General features: G+C 51.3%; 1 protein-coding gene across 2 annotated transcripts in view; it reads right to left on the reverse strand.

The window, feature by feature from the left end:
• The window catches only part of MED27 (mediator complex subunit 27), a 138,646-nt gene that overhangs the window by 78,221 nt on the left and 39,351 nt on the right, over positions 1-21,074 (reverse strand). For both annotated transcript variants that reach the window (XM_059658370.1, XM_059658369.1), the window contains exon 3: positions 6,121-6,251. In XM_059658370.1, the coding sequence (XP_059514353.1) occupies positions 6,121-6,251 (131 nt within the window). The remainder of the gene's footprint in view (positions 1-6,120; positions 6,252-21,074) is intronic.

Genomic DNA, 21,074 nt, shown 5'->3' on the forward strand with positions numbered 1-21,074 from the left:
CCCCCCCATGAAAATATTCTCGTCCATGTTCCTGCCACCATCTATGTGGAAGCATTTAATTAGCAGTTTATCAGCATAAACAAATTCTGCCCTCGACAAAACACCAGGATCCTCCGGGGACCGAGCCACCAAGAAGGAAACAGCGCCCCTGACGGAAGCGTCACATTCAAGTGGCACCGCATCAGGGTTCCGTGACGGCCCAGCCACGCGAGATGTGGCGTGCCCTGTGCGGCTGAGGAGGAAGTCAGCCACGGAGCAGAGGGTGACGGAATGGCTCCGGTCCCGTCGCGTCATCCGGCCACGTACCCGCCTTGGTCTAACGTCAGCGCCCACGATAAGCTCCTGCCCTTTCCTCACGGGCCCAGCACAGATCCAGGCCGGGCTCTGCTCCCTGATGCTGCTGGCCTCACACTAAGCAGGGCAGACGGGCTCCGCCTCCCGGGAGCAGCCAGGAGACCGCCCTGTCCGTGGGAGCCCGCGTGGGACTTCAAGTCCGAGATCTGGGGAAATGGTGCGCAAGGCGGTGGCGGAACATGAGTCCCTTTCAGTTCAACTCCCGGAGCCACACTAGTGGCCGGGCTGAAGGCTCAGGCGAGGCCCTGGTGTGCTCTGTGTCACTTCCCTGTCACCTCCTGAACCAGCAACACTGCCTCCCAGCCCACTGGGCCTGTGTTGTTACTCACACCGGAGGCAGGTCTGGGAGAGCGGGAGGTGGGGAGGGAGACGCCTGAGCTCATGGGTGGGGGGGTGGGGGGGGGGGGTCGGTGGTAGACAGCCCCGCAGCAGAGGTCAGGCTCCGCGCACACCCAGGAACGCTAGTCAGCGAGAAGATGGACAGCACTGACACGTACAACACAAGTGCGTCTCCAACACCAGGCGGAGCCAAAGAAAACTGTTCTGCGTGAGGCCATTTCTGCGGCGTCTGCAAGAGGCAAACTCGGGTGCAGGGATAGAAACCAGCCAGTGCTGCCTGGGCGTGAGGAGCGCAGCCCAGCAGTCGCCTCCTCCAGGGGGTCCTGCTGGGGAGGGGCCGGAGCAGCGGGTGATGAGCGGGGCGGTCTCCACGGAGGCGGGTTGGGTTGGCGTGCTTGTACTCTGCTAGGATGACCCAGGACGAAGGAGGACATGGATGAGGGGGAGAAAGGAGACCACTGCGGGGCCGGGCAGGGGGGTGGCCATGTGGTAGGCACCTCCCAGGGACTAACAGAGGCGCCCATGAAGGCAGATGTGCCCTTGATTTAGCAGCAGGACCTTTTCAAGAAAGGTGACGTGATACAAGAGAAACAGCCTGTCTCCACAACTTCCAGGTGATGAAGCCGTATTTTTTATACTAACCTTTCTGTGAAACCATTGACTTTTATTCCCTGGAACGGGAGTGAGCTCTGTGTGCAGAAGAAGGACAGAGAGGAGCCTTCAGCTCGCTACCACCCAAACCCACGTCTACCGCGCCCCAGGGCACACTGCTCCGTCAAGAAAACAACAGCATCTCCTTCAAAACATTCCAATGGCCCTAGTTTTTGGCTGAGAGCATCGGCCTACAGACTGAAGGGTCGCGGGTTCGATTCTGGTCAAGGGCATGTACCTTGGTTGCAGGCTTGGTCCCCAGCCCCCGTCGGGTGCATGCAGGAGGCAACCAATCGATGAGTCACTCTCACATCGATGTTTCTCTCTCTCTCTCTCTCTCTCTCTCTCTCTCTCTCTCTGTCTCTGTCTCTGTCTCTGTCTCTGTCTCTCTCCCCTCCCTTCCATTCTCTCTACAAATCAATGGAAAAAATATCCTTGGGAGAGGATTAACCAAAAAAGACAAAAAAAACCTCCACGTGAACAACGGGAGCCAGGCGGCGAGCTGCCGTCAGTGCCCTCTGAGAGCTCACGTGATAAAAGATCTCTCAACAAGCACATCTGTGTCTTCTCACAAGCTTCTTTGGAGGGGGAGCCAGCTCTGGGTCACTGATCCCACCAGTCCTATAGGAACACGGGAATCTGAGCGCTGCATTTAAAGACAACACGCCGCCCCAGGCGCCTGCACCCCTGCCGGGCCTGTGGTCTCAGCACTCAGGTGCTGCAGCCTGACTGCCCTCAGGTTGCTGGCAGGAGCCACTGCCCACTCCCAGCAGTCCCTGCCCAAGCCCAGGGCCACTGCCCACGCCCAGGAGCCTGGCATTAAGTGCCGGGCCAGGTCCTTCACTGCCGCTTGCACTAGTTAAAAAGCAAACCTGCTCCCTTAATGAAGCAAGGCCTCCCCGCCCCTCCCCTGGCAGACGGGAGCAGGTGGGGGGTGGCGGGCCTCCCTGAGCGGGTCTCTCAGTGCCGGGCCCACGGCCATCTCAGGCACGGCAGGAACATCATTAGACGTGGCACTTTGCTGATTCCCTCCTGCCTGTTTGTGCCTGTTTCCACTCTGCGCTTCCTAAAAGCCAACGTTATACCTGCTCATCTCCAAACCCCCAGCACAGCTCAGAGGGCCAGCCACGTGAGGGCCCGAGATGTTTGCTGGAAAGTAGCTGCCTGGGCTCCAGCCCCGCCCGCTCCCCCTGCAGTCTCCGGCCCCCTTCCTTCCCAGGGGTCTCCTCCCTCCCCTGGCGCATCCTCCCTGGATGCCTGGCCCACGGGATGGGGTGGCACTGGCGCTCCGTGTCTCCGAGGCTCCGTCATCAAAAGCAGAGACGCGAGGGCTCTCGTTCCCAGGCTCCTGCTCTGGGAGACGTCACCCGCGAGGCACGTGGATGCTCCAGTCCCTGTGGAGAGGCCTCTGTGGAGTGGAACCAGGTCTCGCATCAACAGCAGCACCAGCTCGCCCGCCAGTGAGTGCGCCACCTTGAAGTGACCTGGGAATCCCAGTCCATCCCGCCGTGGCTGCAGCCCTGGCGCTGTCCGAGCGCAGCCTTCTGAGACACCTGAGCCAGACCACCCCGCGCCATTCCCAGGTTCCAGGCGCACAGAAAAGGTGAGAGGCTGTGCGTGCTGGCGCTAACCACTGCACCTGGGGCAGTTTGTCAGACAGCAACAGGCAACGAACGGAGCAACCTGGGAGGGTTTCGGTGTGTTTCATAAGGGAGTTCCAGGGGTTTTCCTAATGACGAAGTTATTTAATAGTTATGCCGTGCTTACAATACAAACTTCAAATTTGTGTTCTACAAATACAACTATGCCACGGGTGATGAATATGCAACTTTAAATATTCTATTTTACCTTAAATCTAACAGCTCCACCAACAAATACTGAGCTGTGATATAGAATGATATCCAATCCTTTTTAGAGGTTGTTTTTTGGTTTTTAAAAATTATACTTACATGTGCAGAGAAAACAGTCTAGAACAATATCCATCAAAACCTTAACAATTTTCTCTGGGTGAAAGTCTTATTTCTTTTTCTTTTTTGTTCTCATTTTTCCAAAAACCTAAGATAATGTATATATTACTAGTGTCCTATTTCTAATTAAAAATGTTTATAATCCAATCAAGCAGCAGCGAAGTCTGCTTGGTGTTTCTATCCTGATGTCTGCACACTGAGTGGCACATAGCAGGTGCTCCATGAAAGTGCCTGAATGGCCTTCAGCTACAGATCCTGCCCCCGGTGCAGCAGTCCCGTACAGGCTTTCCAGGATAATGTGAGCCCAGAAAGCCCCATGATGTGAAAAGGTGACAGTCAATTCCACAGCAAACAGGCTCCCAAGTATAGGAAATCATTTCAAAGTCGTATTCTTAGGACACAGCAACCACTTTTCTCTTTGAAACAGGGTATTTGAGTGATTCATTATAAATGTATAATGACAGTTGTGAGCACCTCTTTTTGCTGGCATGAGAACAGAGTCTGTTGATTGCCTTGGTGCTTAAAATAGTTTCCGAGTGTCCTCATAATAGCATGTCACCTGTAAGCAGGTTTCAAGCCAATGCAAATGAACAAATGCTGAACAGATGGACTGAGCACGGACTTTTGTCAAGAGAGAGTTAGCAACACACACGTTTTGGCTCCAGTCTTATGGGACCATTAGAAAGCCCTTCACTCTCGCCAGAGTCTTGCCTCAGTAGACAATCCACGCGGAGAAAATGACAAGTTACAAGGCCCATTAGACTTCTGAGAGCTGGAAGCTGAGATTTAGTTATTGAAGTTATTTATATATTTATTATTTTTTGTTGCTGTTAATCCTCACCCAAGGATATTTTTCCACTGGTTTTTAGAGTGGAAAAGAAGGTGAGAGACACAGAGAGAGAAACATTGATGTGAGAGAGACACATCGATTGGTTGCCTCCTGCACGCGGCCGACCAGGGCCGGGGATCGAGCCTGCAGCCAAGGTTGGAAGTTGAGATTTCCAGAATCACCACCTCAACACATGAGGACAACAGACAGAGTCACATGCCTCAGAAGCTCTCTGCCCATAGTTAACACTGTCTCGCGTCACTCAAAGAGGTGGCCCCTGTCGTGGGAAAATATGGCACCTGTGCCTGCAGCAGGCGCACACTAACCTGCGGGAGGCCAGCTGGTTCGGTCACTCTATCCTGGAAGCAAATGTTAATTGTGAAGAAAACCTGAAGATCACCAAGATGTGGTCCACGGTGTCCGCACGAGAGGGAAGGTCCCTGTCGTCCTGTCACCCCCCAGCTCCGCACTGGCCTTTCTCCTCCTCACTCTCCAAGCTTCCCCCACGTCCACTCCCACCACCCTCCACGCTCCCTTCCTAAGCGCCAGTCATAACCAGAAATGGCGGCACCACTGTATTTATTCATGTGTTTAAGGGTGCCCTTTGGTTGGCCTTTCCCCCAGTAAACAAAAAGCTCCAGGAAGATGGGACCACACCTGTCTTGCTCCGGATTTTATCCCCAGAGCCTAGGACAGTGCCTGGCAGGTAGCAAGCACAATAAGTGTTTGCTAATCAAACAGAAAGTAAATGAAGGCAAACACCTGAGTTTCATCTGCAAACACTCTTCCGGACTGGACATTTTTAAGTCAGTTGGTAACTGAGGATGTAAATGAAATAACTGCGAGGCAGGATGAGCAGGGGAATGTGTTTCAAGTCCAAGTCCAGCCTTGAAGAGGACTGCCCCTCTCGGGAGGGCACGTTCTGACAGGAAAGCTACCAGCAAAGACTTGTGTCCGCATTTCTGATCCCACGTCACCGAGTGAGCCTGCGTCCCCACCTAGGGGCTCCTGGTACAACAGGGAAGTGAATGAGCCACCTGTGGCATTTTGGAAGGAATACTACCCCGCTACAAAATGAACCAAAAAAAGCTGATACGAAATATTACATATTGTGTGACCCGTCCACATGAAGCTCAAGAACAGATAGGTTCACGAGTGAGGTCGGATAGTTTTCCACTTGGGGAGGGAAGTGGCATGCGTACAGACTGGGATCGGGCAGTGGTGGCCACCTGGATTGATCCGGCCAGAGCTACCTGGAGGTGTACATGTGTTAAACAATTACCAAGCTGCACACTTTGTGAGCCTTTTACAGTTCTCTCCTCGTGGAAAAAAGAAGAGCCATATATTCCTATTTAAGAAGAAAACAGGTGCCCAGCCGGTGTGGCTCAGTGGTTGAGCGTCAAACCAGGCAGTCACAGTTCAATTCCCAGTCAGGGCACATGCCCAGGTTGCGGGATCGATCCCCAGTGGGGGATGTGGAGGAGGCAACCAATCAGTGATTCCCTCTCATCATTGATGTTTCTATCTCTCTCTCCCTCTCCCTTCCTCTCTGAAATCAATAAAAATATATTTAAGATAAAAGGAAAGAAAAAGAAGAAAACAGGTGAGCCTAGTGCCCATTCTAGCGGCAGCCCCAGCAGGTGGCTAGGCAGCCTGTAGCCTTCAAAATGTGCTCCTGGCTGGCTGGCCACTTACCCTGTGCCGACTGTGGAAATGGGACAAGGACACAGAATCAGCTATGAGGAATCTTAAAATCCTACGTGGAAAAGTCACACACAAAACACATACACTAAGAGCTGTATTTTAACTGCTTCAATTAAGATCTATGCAAAATATGTTAACTGTCTGCTGGGTTTCTAATTTTAACAGATACTATTTTAAGAGAAAAAAACAATCTCGCAAAAATAACTTTCAATTAGCCAAAACCAAGCACACACAGAGCTGGCCCAGGACAAAAGCCCTTGTTCTAGGGTTACTCACTGAGGCGGCAGGACGAGCGTGGTGGGCTGCGCCTTGGGCCGGCGTTTGGCAGACACTCCCATCTGGTTAGCAGAGCGTTTCAGCGACTGTTGATTCAGAAGGCCAGATGCCAGGCCTGCGTGGTACTGCAACTGCCCAGAAACAGAACAGGGGAAGGAGAATGACCCTGGGAAAGGCAGGGTGGGGCATTCAACTAGCAACACCATCCATGTTACCCCTTCCGAACGTTTCAAGTCATTTCAAATACAGTGGCTAACCGTTTGCTTCAAGGAATGCAGTGAGAGGGAGATAATCAGAGAATAGGAAAAGAAACACAAATGAGGTTGCTCAGCACAGCATTACATGATGAAGAACTGGAAACAATCTAAATACCCAACAATACCCGGGGAATTGGCTAGAATATTAAAGAAACTTTCTATCATTTTGCTGAATTGAAAAACAAACCAATAGCTTACATTTTGAACAGAGAGACACTCAAAACGATGCTCTCTAAATATTAATAGTGTGTTTCTAAGTGGTAAAATTAGAGTAATTTTTACTTTATTTTTTGCTACTATTCATATATGCTTATGTAAATAGTTTTAAAACCAATGTCATTCTTTATAAGAAGATCCATTCGTTCTTAAAGATTAATTAGTTCTGGGAACTCCTGCTACTGCCATGTCCTGCTGATACTAAAAGCCACATAACTCACTGTACTACAGCAAACCAGGGGCAGAAGACCGCTTAGGAACAGATTCAAACGTATCCGGAGTCCGGGTTCAGAAGCGCTGGGCAGTGTTCTCAGTGGTTAAGATACAATACCAACCATAACAAGTTCGGGAAGATATGGATACAATGGGCACAGGCTCCCTGGGGAGGGGGATGAAGAAGTTACTCTCACGCCTCGCACACAAACGGATACAGCGGGTAAGGAAGCGGCGCACTGTGAACGGGCTCAGGGCCAGCTGCCTTTGCTTTGTTCTGGACCAACTGCTGAGCTGTGAGTTTACTTAGGAGATCATTTTACTTCTCTAGACCTTAATTTCTCTATTGGAAATGAGAAGTAATACTGCCTAATTCTAAACCAAACAGGACTTAAAAAAAATCCACACTGTTGAGTTATAACTTACATAAAATACAAAGTACATGTTAAGTGTCCAGTTTGATGAGTTTTGATATGTACACATCTGTACAATTGCCACCCAAATCAAGACACAGACGTTTCCATCACTGCAGACACTTCCCTTGTGCTCAGTGCAATCTCCCAGCCCCCAACTCCTACCACCAGGATATTCTGATTTAAATACAACTAATTCTCACTCGTTGACAAATGAAGCTTATATTCAATTTGACATGTGATATTGACTCCTATCTTCCTTTTAAAATCCCATACTTTTGTATTTTAGATCCTAAGAGCTGTCATCAATCTGTCTATAATAAAATTATCCTTGAAAGGTATCCCAATTTTGAACAGATGTAAACAACACATTCAAATGAGAAAATGCCAACCTGAGAATTTGGACTGAGACTATTTATAACATCTAGTATGTTTCCGCCTCCTTTCTCAAATTAAGCAAGGTCTTTCAAACACTTATTTGGAATTAACTGAACGTACAAATAGTAACTCATTCTGAGTCACTGAATCAATTTCTTTTCAAAATGCTCTTCAAAGGATAGATTTCCTTTGCGGAGTCGGCTGCGCGGCATACAGCTCATGGTAATGAAACTGGTGAGCGCTGGCTACAAGGGGCTGGGCCCCGGATGCAAAGGGTAATAAAGTTCGGAAAAATAAACAGCCTCCTCTAAAGCCACTGGCTGCACACACAGGGAATGAGAGAAAACCAAACCAAATGAAATGACCTGCTTCTTGCAAGCGGCTACAAAGATGAAGGCATCCAGGCACCCAGTGAGCCTGAAATGTCTGTTTGGAGCATCCATATTGCTTTTTAACAGCCTCTTGATTTACGTGGTCGATTTGCTGCGGGAGCCTTATGGCTGCACAATACAAGACAAAGATGTATCACATTCATAATAAAAATGGAGCTCCCCTCATGGTGGAAAAGGGGGGCATAATTTGGCTTTAACAACTCATCTTAGACCAATGAATTTTGCTCAAATTTGTTTTTCTCCTACAGAGTTCTTAAATGGGAAATCAATGGCAGCGAGGGACAGTACAAGTTTGAAAGACAATGTTTCAAAATGTCAGCTACTTGGGTTTCGATCCTTCCCACCAGAATCTGCAATGAGTGCAATATGCACGGGGCTTTATGGACTTAAAGGGAAAGACAGCTTGGCAGGGGTCCCCTCCTAGCTCAGGGCGGCGGCTCTCCTTGGCTCTCCTCCGCTCTGTACCTTGTCAGGGTCCGTGCAAGCTCAGCCATTCCGGCCCTGCTGACGCTCTGAGTGGGAGAGGCCTGCTAAGTAGGCAGAGTGGCGGGGTGATTTTGCCCACCTGGCATCATTTCGATCATTCGCGCAAACAAACAAACAAAAGAAAAACAAAACAGCAGAAATGCATGCTGGCTGCTGGCTGTCTCTGGAAGGTTCCTTTGAAGCCTCTGCATCTTGGCCAGCCTCAAAGGACCCGGCACCCCGAAGGGCACATGTGGGTGGAAGGACTCCTCTCCCCAGAAAGCTGACTCACGGTGATTAGGCGACATCTGTTAATCACGTACACTTCTCCCAGGTTCCAGGAACACCGCTCCGATGTCAAGATCTATAAGGGCCCCATTAAATATTTACCGAAGCATCTTTATAATGGGAGAAAGGGTCAAAGTTAATAAAACTGACAGGCAGCTCCCGTCCAACTGGATTTATACATTATTTAAGCCCTAAATACTCCATTCCACGAAACAGTTTAGATCTGCAAAGCTCCTGGAACACGTGCCTTGGCCAAAGGTTTTAAACAGCAGAAGGAAGTGCAGCTAATCCACAAATAAACATTAAGAACACATCACTCTCCAAAAGTCCTGCCGTAAGTTTTCAATTACAGGTTCTGTAATATTTTCTATAAAAATGCACTTCAATAAACATCCTTTGCTCCAAATGTCTGTGGCATGGAAACAACTGTTTCAAAAAGCAACTTATCGAAGTTCTAATGTGATTTTCCTACCCAAGGTCAGCTCTCCACTAACCAGCAAGAATAAGGTGGAAGAGGGAGAAAAATGCAATGAGCTATTCTTTTAACTCCCAGATCTTACAGCTGTGAGGAGGAGTGTTTATGCGGCGGGGGCGGGGGTGGGGGGATGGGGGTGGGGGGCTTGCTAAGTGTAAGTTATCGCTCAGTGCTAAGTGATTTCAGTGTGCCCTGGATTTTGAGAGCAATTCTCTCAGTTCCAACTTGGCTGTCTATTAAGGCCCGCCCTCTTTTTCCTCTGACGGACCTGGGATTTTCTGTCAGTTCCCAACCCAAAGCCCTTTCTAATCCATGTCTGCTAGTGACCCCTGGACCTGGGAAAATTTCAACAATTCATAGTGACCTGGGGAAACACCATTTAGAATTAGGAGAACCTCGATTTGGTGAATGGGTTTTAACTAAGGCTGTTTCTGTGATGTTTAACCTGCAAAGGTGCCAAGCGTTGCCAGGGGTCCTGGTAAACCTAAGGGCCAGACAGAGAGCAGCGGGAGGAGAAATGACGCCTGGAAGCCCGCCGCCGGGCTCTGCCTCTAACCACAGCTGTGTCCACATTTCAGGACCCTCCCTAGGGCACGGTTACACCCTCCCCCTGACCCCCCCAGCTCTGGATTTCTAAAGAAGTTACATGGGCGTTTGGTTTCACCATTGTTCTAAAGCAGTGGTTCTCAACCTTCTGGCCCTTTAAATACAGTTCCTCATGTTGTGACCCAACCATACAATTATTTTCGTTGCTACTGCATAACTGTAATGTTGCTACTGTTATGAATCGTCATGTAAATATCTGATATGCAGGATGGTCTTAGGCGACCCCTGTGAAAGGGTCGTTCGAACGCCAAAGGGGTCGCGACCCACAGGTTGAGAACCGCTGTTCTAGAACCTCTTCAGCTTGCAGGCGACGGTCGGTCGGACTCACACCCACGCCCGACCCACAGGTTGAGAACTGCTGCTCTAAAGGCTTCTACCTGCTCCAAAATGGACAGAGGATATGCTTGCAATGGACAGCAGTTTGAGAAGAAACAGGGTTCTAAGGTCAGAGAAAGGCCCCAGAGGAGCCCACCCCACCCACTGGAGGAGACGCCGGCCTGGGAGGTGACTGGCCCAGGTCACACCTGGCTTAGGAAGGCGGGCCACTCAGCAGTCACCCGCAGGATGAGTGTGCCGCACCTTTCTACCTGGAGGAATGGCTGGCATGTGTCCTCTCTGCTCCAGCAACGAGACACAGTGGCTCTTCCTCCATGGGGACCCCGACGCACAGGGACCCCGCTGTGCCCGGGAGGTGGTGTGCCCATCACCACACTCGCTAGCTCCTGTCGCTCCCTCGCTCTGACCTCTTTAAGCGCTGACATGCCTGCTTTTCCTCCCTGACTCCAGCCACCACCAAAGTGGGGAGTTTGGGGCAGTCTCTATCTTACCATTTTAAGGTTTTAATATCATTCAAGGTAAAAAAAAAAAAAAATCATACCTTGGAGAAAGGAAATTATAGAAATGTCAATATTGTCAGAAAATCTAAATTCTAGACGCAGCAGTAACAATCAGCCTTTTCAGCAGCTCTGATCTGTGGTGTGATGGGGCCATCATGCTAGTGACACATCAGCCTTCTCAGCAGCTCTGATCTGTGGTATGATGGGGCCATGCTAGTGCCCAGTGGGTTTACCAGTCCCTGTACTGTCCTGAGAGTCACGGGTGCAATCGGCGTCCACGCAGGGTCCTCTGGAAGTTTGTGTGACAGCCCAGGAGAGCGACGAGAAAGGACGCCATCCGTGCAGCGCCACCTGCCCTCAAACACCGAACCGAACAGCCAGAGCTGCTGGCCAAGGAACCTGCTCACAGCCCCAACCAAGGACAGTGACACCTGCATCAAGTCACCGCGTGTGGCTGGGTGTGGGCCTGTGGCGGGGGGGGGAGGGGGGGGGCGCTAATCTGAGATTCTCACACAGCCCCATTTCCCCTAAACCATTCAACACCCCATCGCCACTCTGAGTGGCAGACCTTTGCCCTCATTACTGAATCTGTGTTGTTTGCAGCTAATGAGCGAGCACCGTGTGTGATGCTAAAGCGCTGCCTCTTCCTTTGAACGTGACTCTAAGGAGAGAAGCAGGCAGCCAGCCTGGTGCTATCTGTGCCGAGGAAAACAGCCACAGAAAACCCCATCCGTCTAATTGTGTTGCTTGGGTTTCTCTCTAAATATCAGATAATGGTATTAGCTTCTTCCCTCCTTTTATCTCACAAGGCTTCTTTCAAATAGCCAACTTTTTTTAAAGAAAAACAACCCTAGATTTGAGCCTTCGTGGGAAAATGATCTTTCTATTTGGTCAAGCGTCCAATTTATTTGCCTATTTGTTCTCACGGGGAAGCTAGATTCCAGGCCTTTCAATTACTACGCAGGCAAGACACGAACCAGGGCCGAGTCCCTGCTCAGCGGAGTGTCCCGGACATGCTAGTGCCATGTGCTGCTTTCTTCCCACATACAAACCCGCCACTGTCCACGCTTCACCAGTTGTCAAAGAAGTAAACAGAGAGGCCGGGTGTGGCGTTTTCCCTCCTTGGTATCCGTGCTCTGGGGGCTGTGTAGACGGTGCTCCTGGAGTACCCGGGACTCACACCTATATTAATAGGCTGCCGCACAACTGGCCCGTTTACACCACAGCTGCACGCGTGTCACCAGATGTCAAAGATGCCAATCAGCGGGGGAGGTATCACTCATCTCTGAACAGATCCACGAACAAAGCCAACTGTGCGTGTGGCTGCAAAAGGAGGAAACGACCTTCACAGGACCCTGGTAACGCGAGGAAGACAAGCCCGGCCGGCGTGGCTCAGTGGTTGAGCGTCGACCTATGAACCAGGAGGTCACGGTTCTATTCTCGGTCAGGGCACATGCCTGGGTTGCAGGCTCGATCCCCAGTGTGGGGTGTGCAGGAGGCAGCCGATCAATGATTCTCTCATCATAGATGTTTCTATCTCTCTCTCTCTCTCCCTCTCCCTCTCCTTTCCTCTCTGAAGTCAATAAAAATATATTTTAAAAAAAATTCTTAAAAGAAACCAGCAAACATGATTATTTAAAAATCACAATTCTGATAACTATAACATAATTAGATACTAGCAGCTTCTATGAGGCATGAAAGTGATTGCTATGTGCCTCCTCATGTTAGAATTGGGTGGAGAGTAGAAGTCCCAGGGTCATGAAATGACGATTTCTGCTTTGGCGCCATTTCACTGTCACCTTCAGATGCAGCCCTCAGCTCCCTCTCTTCCTTCCCTAAACCTCGGCAGAAGGGGCCACGGGGCCACGTGTCCCTAACTTTGACAGATACAGAACTATGACGCCAGACACGGAAACTAACAGGAGTGGAAGCCAGGGGACAGCCGCTTTGCTTGGAGGCCTGTGAGGACAGGAGTCGGGAAACGGGAGGAAGCATTTGGGAAGACACATTTTTAAAAATGTTTTTATTGATTTCAGAGAGAAAGGGAGAGGGGGAGAGAGAGAGAAACATCAATGATAAGAGAGAATCATTGATCAGCTGCCTCCTGCACGCCCCCCACTAGGGATTGAGCCCACAACTTGGGCATGTGCCCTGACCAGGAATCGAAGCAGTGACCTCTCAGTTCATGGGTCAATGCTCAACCCCTGAGCCACACTGACAGGGCAAAAGACACATTTTTTTACTGATCATTAAAAAATATATATATATTTTATTGATTTTTTTACAGAGAGGAAGGGAGAGGGATAGAGAGTTAGACATCGATGAGAGAGAAACATCGATCAGCTGCCTCTTGCATACCTCCTACTGGGGATGTGCCCACAACCAAGGTACATGCCCTTAACCGGAATCGAACCTGGGACCTTTGTCCGCAGGCCGACGCTCTATCCACTGAGCCAAACCGGTTAGGGCCTTTATTGATCATTTTTAACCAGTGCCTTTTCGCTTCAAGAACAGGAGGAAGAAAGCCTGGTGACTGAGAGGTACTGGTGGGCGGTGGGTCGGCAGTGCAGACGTTAGGGCCCAAGGCAGCAGGGCCAAGTGGAGGCGGAGCTCTGCAGCCAGACAGCTCAGCCCCGCGACCCCCACAGCGCTGGGTGTCCTCTCCCTCAGCCGCTTCTGCAGCGCCCGCAGGAACATAGTGATCTCACAGCACACAGCTCTTGCTTGTGGCCCGCGCTGAGGCCGGCTTTGCCAGTGCCTTTCCCGACCTCCCCGTGGCCCGGGAAGGAGGCGCTGTCAGCCTTCTCTCCCAGAAGCAGCACAGCAGTTGTAGGAATTAAGCGACGTGATACTTGCAAACGCCTGAGCACGTGTCCTGCACGCACACAAAGACAGGGCCATTCCTGCGATTATCAGTCACTAGCCCAGGAATTCGCCTCCTCCAGCAATGCCAGCGGTGACCGAATGCTCACAAACTGATCAGATGATCATCTTTTAATCAAATACTGTCACCCTCAACACGTCAGGCAAGAAACTGTGAGTGGAAAGGGAGAAATGACCCACGAGGCCTCCTGAAGGAGCTGCTGTGTTGAAAAGGGAGCCCTGACTCTGGTACAACCGAGGCTCAGCAGGCGGTGCCTCCTGGGCCGCCCGCCTCGAGCTCTCCAACCGAAAGGCCCAGGGGAGCCGTGGGAAGCGCCTCTGATACGCTGCGGGGATTGTTCTGATCTACACACAACCTAAATGCCTGGAGTTGGCTCAACCTCGGTGCCTTAAACGACCGGGTGAGGAAGACGTCCTTACGCAGCTAAGAAAGTGCTCAGCACCGGAAGATCAAAGTCTCCCTCCAGCCCAGAGCGCTGGTCTCCTTACAGGACCACTGACGTCTCACTGCGACTGAAGTCTGACTGTCTACACAGGAAGTGTGAGGAAAGGCAAAGGAGGCGCCAGCCTACGTGGCTGGATTTTCCTCTGATAAATACTGGGCTGTGATGCCTTTCTTTTGTAAGGAAAAGAGCAACAGTCATCCATCCCAATAGTGGGTATGTTCTTGGTTTGAGATGAGCCACAGATGAGAGTGAATTTTCTACCGATCAGCATGACCGAGGCGAACTCCACTCACCTCCCTCTAATTAGAATGCAGGGATGGAGTCAGCTGTCTGGGTAGAAGTCACAGGGCCCTCACTTAGCCGACAGTGTGACCTTGTGCATTACTCTACATTCAAGAGCCTCCATTCTCTCCTCTTACTGGGGGTAACACTGCTGTCAATATTATTTAATTACTCTAGAAGGGACCTGGGGTTTCACTGAGCAAAACCCACTCAAGTTCTTACAGTCAGTGAGGGTTAAGTACGTGAAAGTGCTGAGCAACGTGGCTGGCACGCAGGTCACACTCAATACACGTTAACTATGATTAGTAACAGGCTGAGGTTGCTGAGCCGTGAACAACTAGACTGAGCTCAGGGGTGACGGAGACAATGACTGGAAGGCCTTGCTTCTGACAAAACCAACCAACCCCCTAGAGGAGGTGACCGGTGGGAAACAGGCCTGTGGGGGATGGGTGTGAGGGAGGGGAGAGTGAGGATGGCTGGACTGACAGGGAGCTGGGCCTCTGCTCCACGTGCAAGTGACTTACTCCCATGATGCTTTGCAGCCCTCCTCAAAGTTTCTGAATTCTGTTGTGATGAACAAGCAAACTACCACAATGGGGACCAGCAGCAGCCAGCGAGGAAAGCCTCAAATACTTGTTGACTCACTGACTGATTTCAGAAGCCGGTCTCTACCTGGCACCCCCAGGAATACACCTCAGAGGGGACCCTCAGACAAGTCGCCATTAGCTCGCTGGCCCAGCACCTGGACTTAGGCTTTCACACATGGATGTGACATGCTTCCAGCAGCCAGGGCTTCCATCGTCCCAAATCCTGTGCAAAATCTGACTGTCCCGTGCGCGTGCTTTGAAGAGTGGTGCGAGAGCAGGCTGGGGCCCAACAGCAGAGACCGAAGAGCTCTTAGAATTCTGATCTCCTCGGGGGCTAACTACAAGTACACATGATTAAGCAGACACAGACCATGTGTCGCAATGGTCTTCAAATAGTTAAATTTTCAATCTTTACAAAAAAGAAAATCCATCAGATTTGATTGATAAGTGTACTTTTTAAAACTAAGAGTAAAAAAGTGAAGATTGGCAACATTTTTCGCCATATAATTTGCTTTCTTTGCCTTTTTCCACAGCACTGCACATAAATCAAAGAAATGTTAAAGAGACCCATACATCACCAACTGGCATTTCCAAACTATTTACCAAGTCTTTAGCAGACACAGGCCAGGGTACGGAGACCACGACCAGAGAGGCTGAGCTAACTCTCCAACACTGTCAGAGAGTTAATTAAGTTTACAAATAACTCTCCAATGAGCAAATTATGATATTTAATAAGAACAGCCTCCATGAGCAGGGTTACAAAATAGGGAGGGGGTGGGAAGGAAGACAAGCCAACAGTTCTTCACACAAGAATAATGCAGATCTGAACAGGCTGCCTCTCTGAGTAAGCACGGAAGGCTGGGAACAAGGGGGGGAGGGTTAAAAAGTAGGAAACGGGCTTTCTGAGCCCATTTTGCATCGTCTTTGGGGGGAAGAAACCAGACAAAAGGCGTGGCCCAAAAGCTGTGTGACCTGCTCCGCGAGGTGGCAGGGCGGCAGGAGAGGGGTTTAAAGGCTGCATTTCCCACAGAAAATGAAGGCTCCCACAGGCAAACACAGTGAGTTCTCACTTATCACCAACAGGTTCTGTGACTTAAGCAGGACGTCCAAAGAATACCGGTGCTACCAGAGAATACTTAATATAAACAAGAGTGGTGTTCCTATGGCATCTCAATGCTACTGGAGTTGTATTGAAACTGGTGGTTTATGTCTGGTTTCCAAGGACAGGGCGGGGTGTGGAGAGGCTCAGGTTGCTACACAAAGGACCACAGACTGGGTGGGTACCAACAGCGCTTGTTTCTCCCATTCTGCAGACTGGAGCGCAGGGGCCAGGGGCCAGCAGGCCCGGTTCTGGGCACGGGCCCTCCTCCTGGCCTGCACACGGCCGCCAGGTCACTGTCACTTCTTGTAAGGATACGAGTCCCATCATCAGAGACTTACCCTCCTGACCTCATCTAATTACCTCTCAAAGGTCCCAGCTCCTCATCGATCACATGCACTGGGGGAGGGACACAAACATTCACTGGGCGTCTGCACCGGCGGCACAGCCTGGTGAGTGCCCAGCCGTGTGCGCCACTCCTGGCTCCAGAGCCTGGCTTGGTCTCCGGACATTCTCCTCGCCCAACCTCCACCCCCCCCCCCCCCGCCTCCAGGGCACTGCCTGGCTCTCGCCACCCAGCACAAGGGTGGTGGCTCTCATTCTAATGGCGCTGCTGCTGCTTTGAAAAGTTCAGCTTTTACCACCACCACCACCCACCGGTACTCCACCACCCACTGGTACTCCTCCACCCACCGGTACTCCTCCTCCACCCACCGGTACTCCTCCTCTACCCACCGGTACTCCTCCACCCACCGGTACTCCTCCTCCACCCACCGGTACTCCTCCTCCACCCACTGGTACTCCTCCCCTCACTGGTACTCCTCCACCCACCAGTACTCCCGCCCTCGACCACGCGCTCCAGGCAGCTGACCTGAGCCCAAAGCAGCAGGAGGGCGCCACTGAGGGGCTCTCAACCAGCTGCCGCCACAGAGGGACAGGGGCCAGTCTCCTCAGGAGCCGGTGTTTCATTCTCTCCCTCCTCCTATGTGATGAACTATCACGCAGCGGCCTGAAGCCAGGGCCCCAGCGGGGCAGTCCCTCCCAAATCGCCAACGTGCAGACGTCTGCACGCCTTGCTCAGAGCATGTGGCGAAAGGAGACCCTTGTGGGGAATGAAAGCCCAGCACGAGGAAATGTGCTTTTTAAGAAACAAAGTTAACATGCTGCAAATCTGTGTGTAAAAAAAAAGCAACGTGTATTCAAACTACGAGCTCTGCCCTACTGGTTTGGCTCAGTGGACAGAGCATCTGCCTGCAGACTGAAGGGTCCCGGGTTCGATTCAGTCAAGGGCACAAGCCTGGGTTGCAAGCTCGATCCCCAGTGGGGGGCATGCAGGAGGCAGCCGATCAATGATTCTCTCTCATCACTGATGTTTCCATCTCTCTCCCTCTCCTTCCTCTCTGAAATCAATAAAAATATATTTAAAAAACAGCAAACAAATACACAAAACTTACTGACTCTTGAAATTGCTGGGCTAAAATGGCCAGAAATAAAATAAACCCACGAGCTCTCCGGGTGCCCCGCCGGAATGAATAGGTGTGTTCAGCGCACTCCCTCCGCACCCCACTAAGATGGTGGAAAGGGACAAACCAGCGCTGTGCCCAGGGTAAAGGGCAGGAGAGGGATGCCACAGGGAGAGAGGGCAACGCCGTCTTAGAAGACAGGAAGCCAATGGCCGAGCTCCCTCACAGAGAGAAGCATGTGGAAAGGTCTCCTGCACAGGGTGGGGGTGGGGGTGGCGGGGGGGAGGGGAAGAAGTCCACGAGCAAGCAGAACCGGACTGCAGCCTTCCCGGGACCGGGAAGTGGGCGGCCAGGCGTGGGGTGAGAATAAAACTCGCAGAGCGGCCGATGTGCTCTCGGGAGAGGCCGACCCCAGAGGCTCAGGGCGCGGGGACAGGCCCCCTCACAAGGAGGAAGGGCAGGCACAGTGCCCCACATGGCTCAGCTGTGAGCAGTCTTTACAGCCCTAATAATACAAACACTGGGTATCCACTCAGCAAATCACTGTTCAATCTTTATCTTCCAGAGTGGGGTCAAAGATAACATCTAAAATAGCAGTTTGAGTTATTTAGAAAAATAGAGGCAAGTATCCAAAAAAGAGCTAAAAGGGTTGAGGGGAGCTCCGTGGGAGTGGCGTGTGAACAGGCAAGGCCTGGTGCTGCTGTTTCCCACCTCGGGACGATTCACTTGCCCTTTCCCACTCCCTGGATGAGCATTAAGATCACGTTGGGAAAACCAGCCTCAACGTGAAGCAGGTCCTGAACATAAGCCCTGTGCACACAGGCGCCATGCCCACCTGGGGACTGTGGGTTACTCCAGCAGCACTTAATTTTATTTCATTTTACTGCAACAGTTAAAGGTTTTACTATAGCAGATGCCTTCCCTCCCACACATCAATTAATGTGCAAATCCGCTCAGGTTGTGGAAATAATGAGGTGCGGAGAGCTCTGTACTGCTGCCATGGGAGGTGGATGTGGTGGGCGAGGTGCTGCAGGAAGTGCTCACAGCGAGTGCTCCCCCCGCTGGGGCAGGGGTCCCGCTGCGCTAGCTCACCAGCCCCAAGCCCACCCCAGCTTCAAGCAGCAGCAAGATCGGAATGGCGACCGCCAAGAACAACTGAAAAACAATGGGAAAATGGTGGAGACGTGCGAGGGAGAGAGACAATCTATGCCTCGTGGCTTGTGGCTCCTTTTTATAGTTTCCCAGTCGGTGTTTACCAGAAAGTAAACTTTTGGGGAAGCAATGATGTGGCATCCGAATTCAACCGTGGTCTATAATTTGGCAAAAGCACCTTAAGCCCACACGTTTGATTTTTCTTCTTCTTTCCCAAAGAGCTGAGCCCGAGTAGCCATGTGGTCTCAAAGCAGAGGTTGAAAATAGTCAATTGTGTGAAAATTACAACAGCTGCCCAAGAACTGTCTCTGCTCTCGTCTTCACTCACTTCTTTATTTAATGACCTAAATGGTAAGATGAACAGACAACAGTTTCCTCTTCACCTGTGGGAGCACATCTCGTGCAGAGCACCCTGTCGACCCGCGGTCTTCACGGGGGAGGGACAGGTCTCGGGAGGCAGAGGGACTGGGCGGGGCACCAGGCCAGCTCTCCGGGTTCCACTTGCTCCAATAAAGGGCTCTTCCTCACCCAGCCTCCCTCTAGGCCGCTGTCCGCCCCCCGCCCCCCAAAGCCTAGCAGTGAAGCCATTCTCCTCCTGGCAGTGCCCAGCCTCCTTTCTAGTCGGCGATAAAGCGGCGTGTGAATAGCCGTGCAAAGCCCTCCCGCGTGGGGAGCGCACAGCCGCCTCCGGCAGCCTGGCAGCGGCAGGAACACGCTTTCTTCCTCTCCGCGGTGCGGGCCGGACGCACACGGCACGCTCACCGGCTTCAGCCCCGCAGCCAGAGGCAGCCCCGCAGGTGTCTCTCCACACACCGCTCTCTCAATGCCCATCGGAGCCTCTGGCTTTGAGGACAATCCGTTTCTTTACACCCCATGAACCTGAAGCTCCCCTGACATTCTCTGGCCCGGCATTGTCTGTAAAGGGCACAGGTTAACAATGTTTAAGAAAAGATCACACACAATAGATAAATCATGAGGGTTCCTGGGATGCCGTCTGGTGCAGGGCTCCAGACTCAATACCACAAAACCAGGAAAAGACACCGCGTTGCTTTCCACTGGCGCACCTCACTGGGCTCAACAAAGCGCCATTAAAATGCCAACACGCGCGTTTGGGGAGCTACAATCATTTGACATTTTTTCTAAGAAAATTTAAATTCGAAAAACTTTGGTAAATTTAGTCTTGTGAAGTACCACCGCCTCCCCTTCCACTCCCCTAAAAAGGGCAAGAAAATTCATCATCAAAGGTTACCCTCCCCCGAATGCCACCGAGCGTGGCATTTCAGCACATGCACTTGTGTATGTGAGTCTCCAACTGTTCTGAGATCTCGGCCACCGCTGCCGTGACGGACGAGTTAATAGCGGAGCGGCTGTCTCCTAAACCCCTCTTCCCCTCTTCACTGTTGTCCGCGTAGCTCTGACCCTGTGTTCCCTCTAGGTGTCTGGATTCTACCTGGCAGAAAAGCAAGCGAACACACCTCCCCCCCCTCCCCCACGGCCCCTCCCCTCTCAAGAATCCAAGGACATTCCTAACTTGGTGATTAAAAATCCACTAATTTCATTTCAAAGTTCAACCATAACACATTCTCTCCTTTAAAAATTTTATAGCATCTACACTTTCAATTTGAGATGTTTCACTCATGCTAGGTGAGCCTCTTATGTTCTACATTAAATGCAAGGCGTGTGTGCGCAGGACCATGAATAATATAACAGTGCCAATCTCAGAAGCAGCGACACAGCACACACAGCCCCGCATGAATAGATGTGGGACCGGGAGTCCAGCACAATCTTTATTAAATACATGGGAACAGAGAGGCGGCTCACTGCTCTGCCCCTCCCAGCTCGAGAATCAGGGATTTTTCCTTTCTTCCCCAAAGGCATAACACATCGTTAGCTCTCATAAATGCCCAGAGATCTGAAACAGAAAACAAGTGATTACCTTTGTTAGATTCAAAGGAGAAAGGGAAGGCAAGTGTAACAGTGTCCTGGACAAATGAAGGTTATAAATGCATCGAGCACATCAGACTCGGGATTGAAGATCACTACTGTCACCGATTACGATGGTAAAACAAAGTCTGGTTCTCTCGTCTCCAAGAGCCAGTTTCCCAACAAAGCCTGCCCTTCGCGGTGGCATCACCGAGCTCCAACCAAGGACGCAGCGCGAGCAAAGCTCTCAGCAATGGCTGCAGAGGAGCCAAGCCCCTCGCCTCCGGGTCTGAAAGGCTGAAATGAGCGTGTGATGGAGAACCGGACCTCGAATGGACAGCGTGGGTCTGGACATGCTCCACGTGGGTCAGCATCTCCCGTGCTGTGAGCTCGGAAGCCTTTTGCACCCGGTGGGCTCAGGCAGGCGGCCTGACTGCGTTGTGGCCTTCACCCTCCTGCTTGGCTATGAGCACAGGTCAGCGAGAAAGACTCAAGGCAGGAGAATGCTACATAGATATGGGTCTTTATTATAAACGTCAAATTGTCATGCGAGATAAGCGGGGACTGTGCTGAGGCTCAG

The sequence above is a fragment of the Myotis daubentonii genome, chromosome 11 (genome assembly GCF_963259705.1).
Source record: "Myotis daubentonii chromosome 11, mMyoDau2.1, whole genome shotgun sequence".
In the NCBI taxonomy this organism is placed as follows: domain Eukaryota; kingdom Metazoa; phylum Chordata; class Mammalia; order Chiroptera; family Vespertilionidae; genus Myotis; species Myotis daubentonii.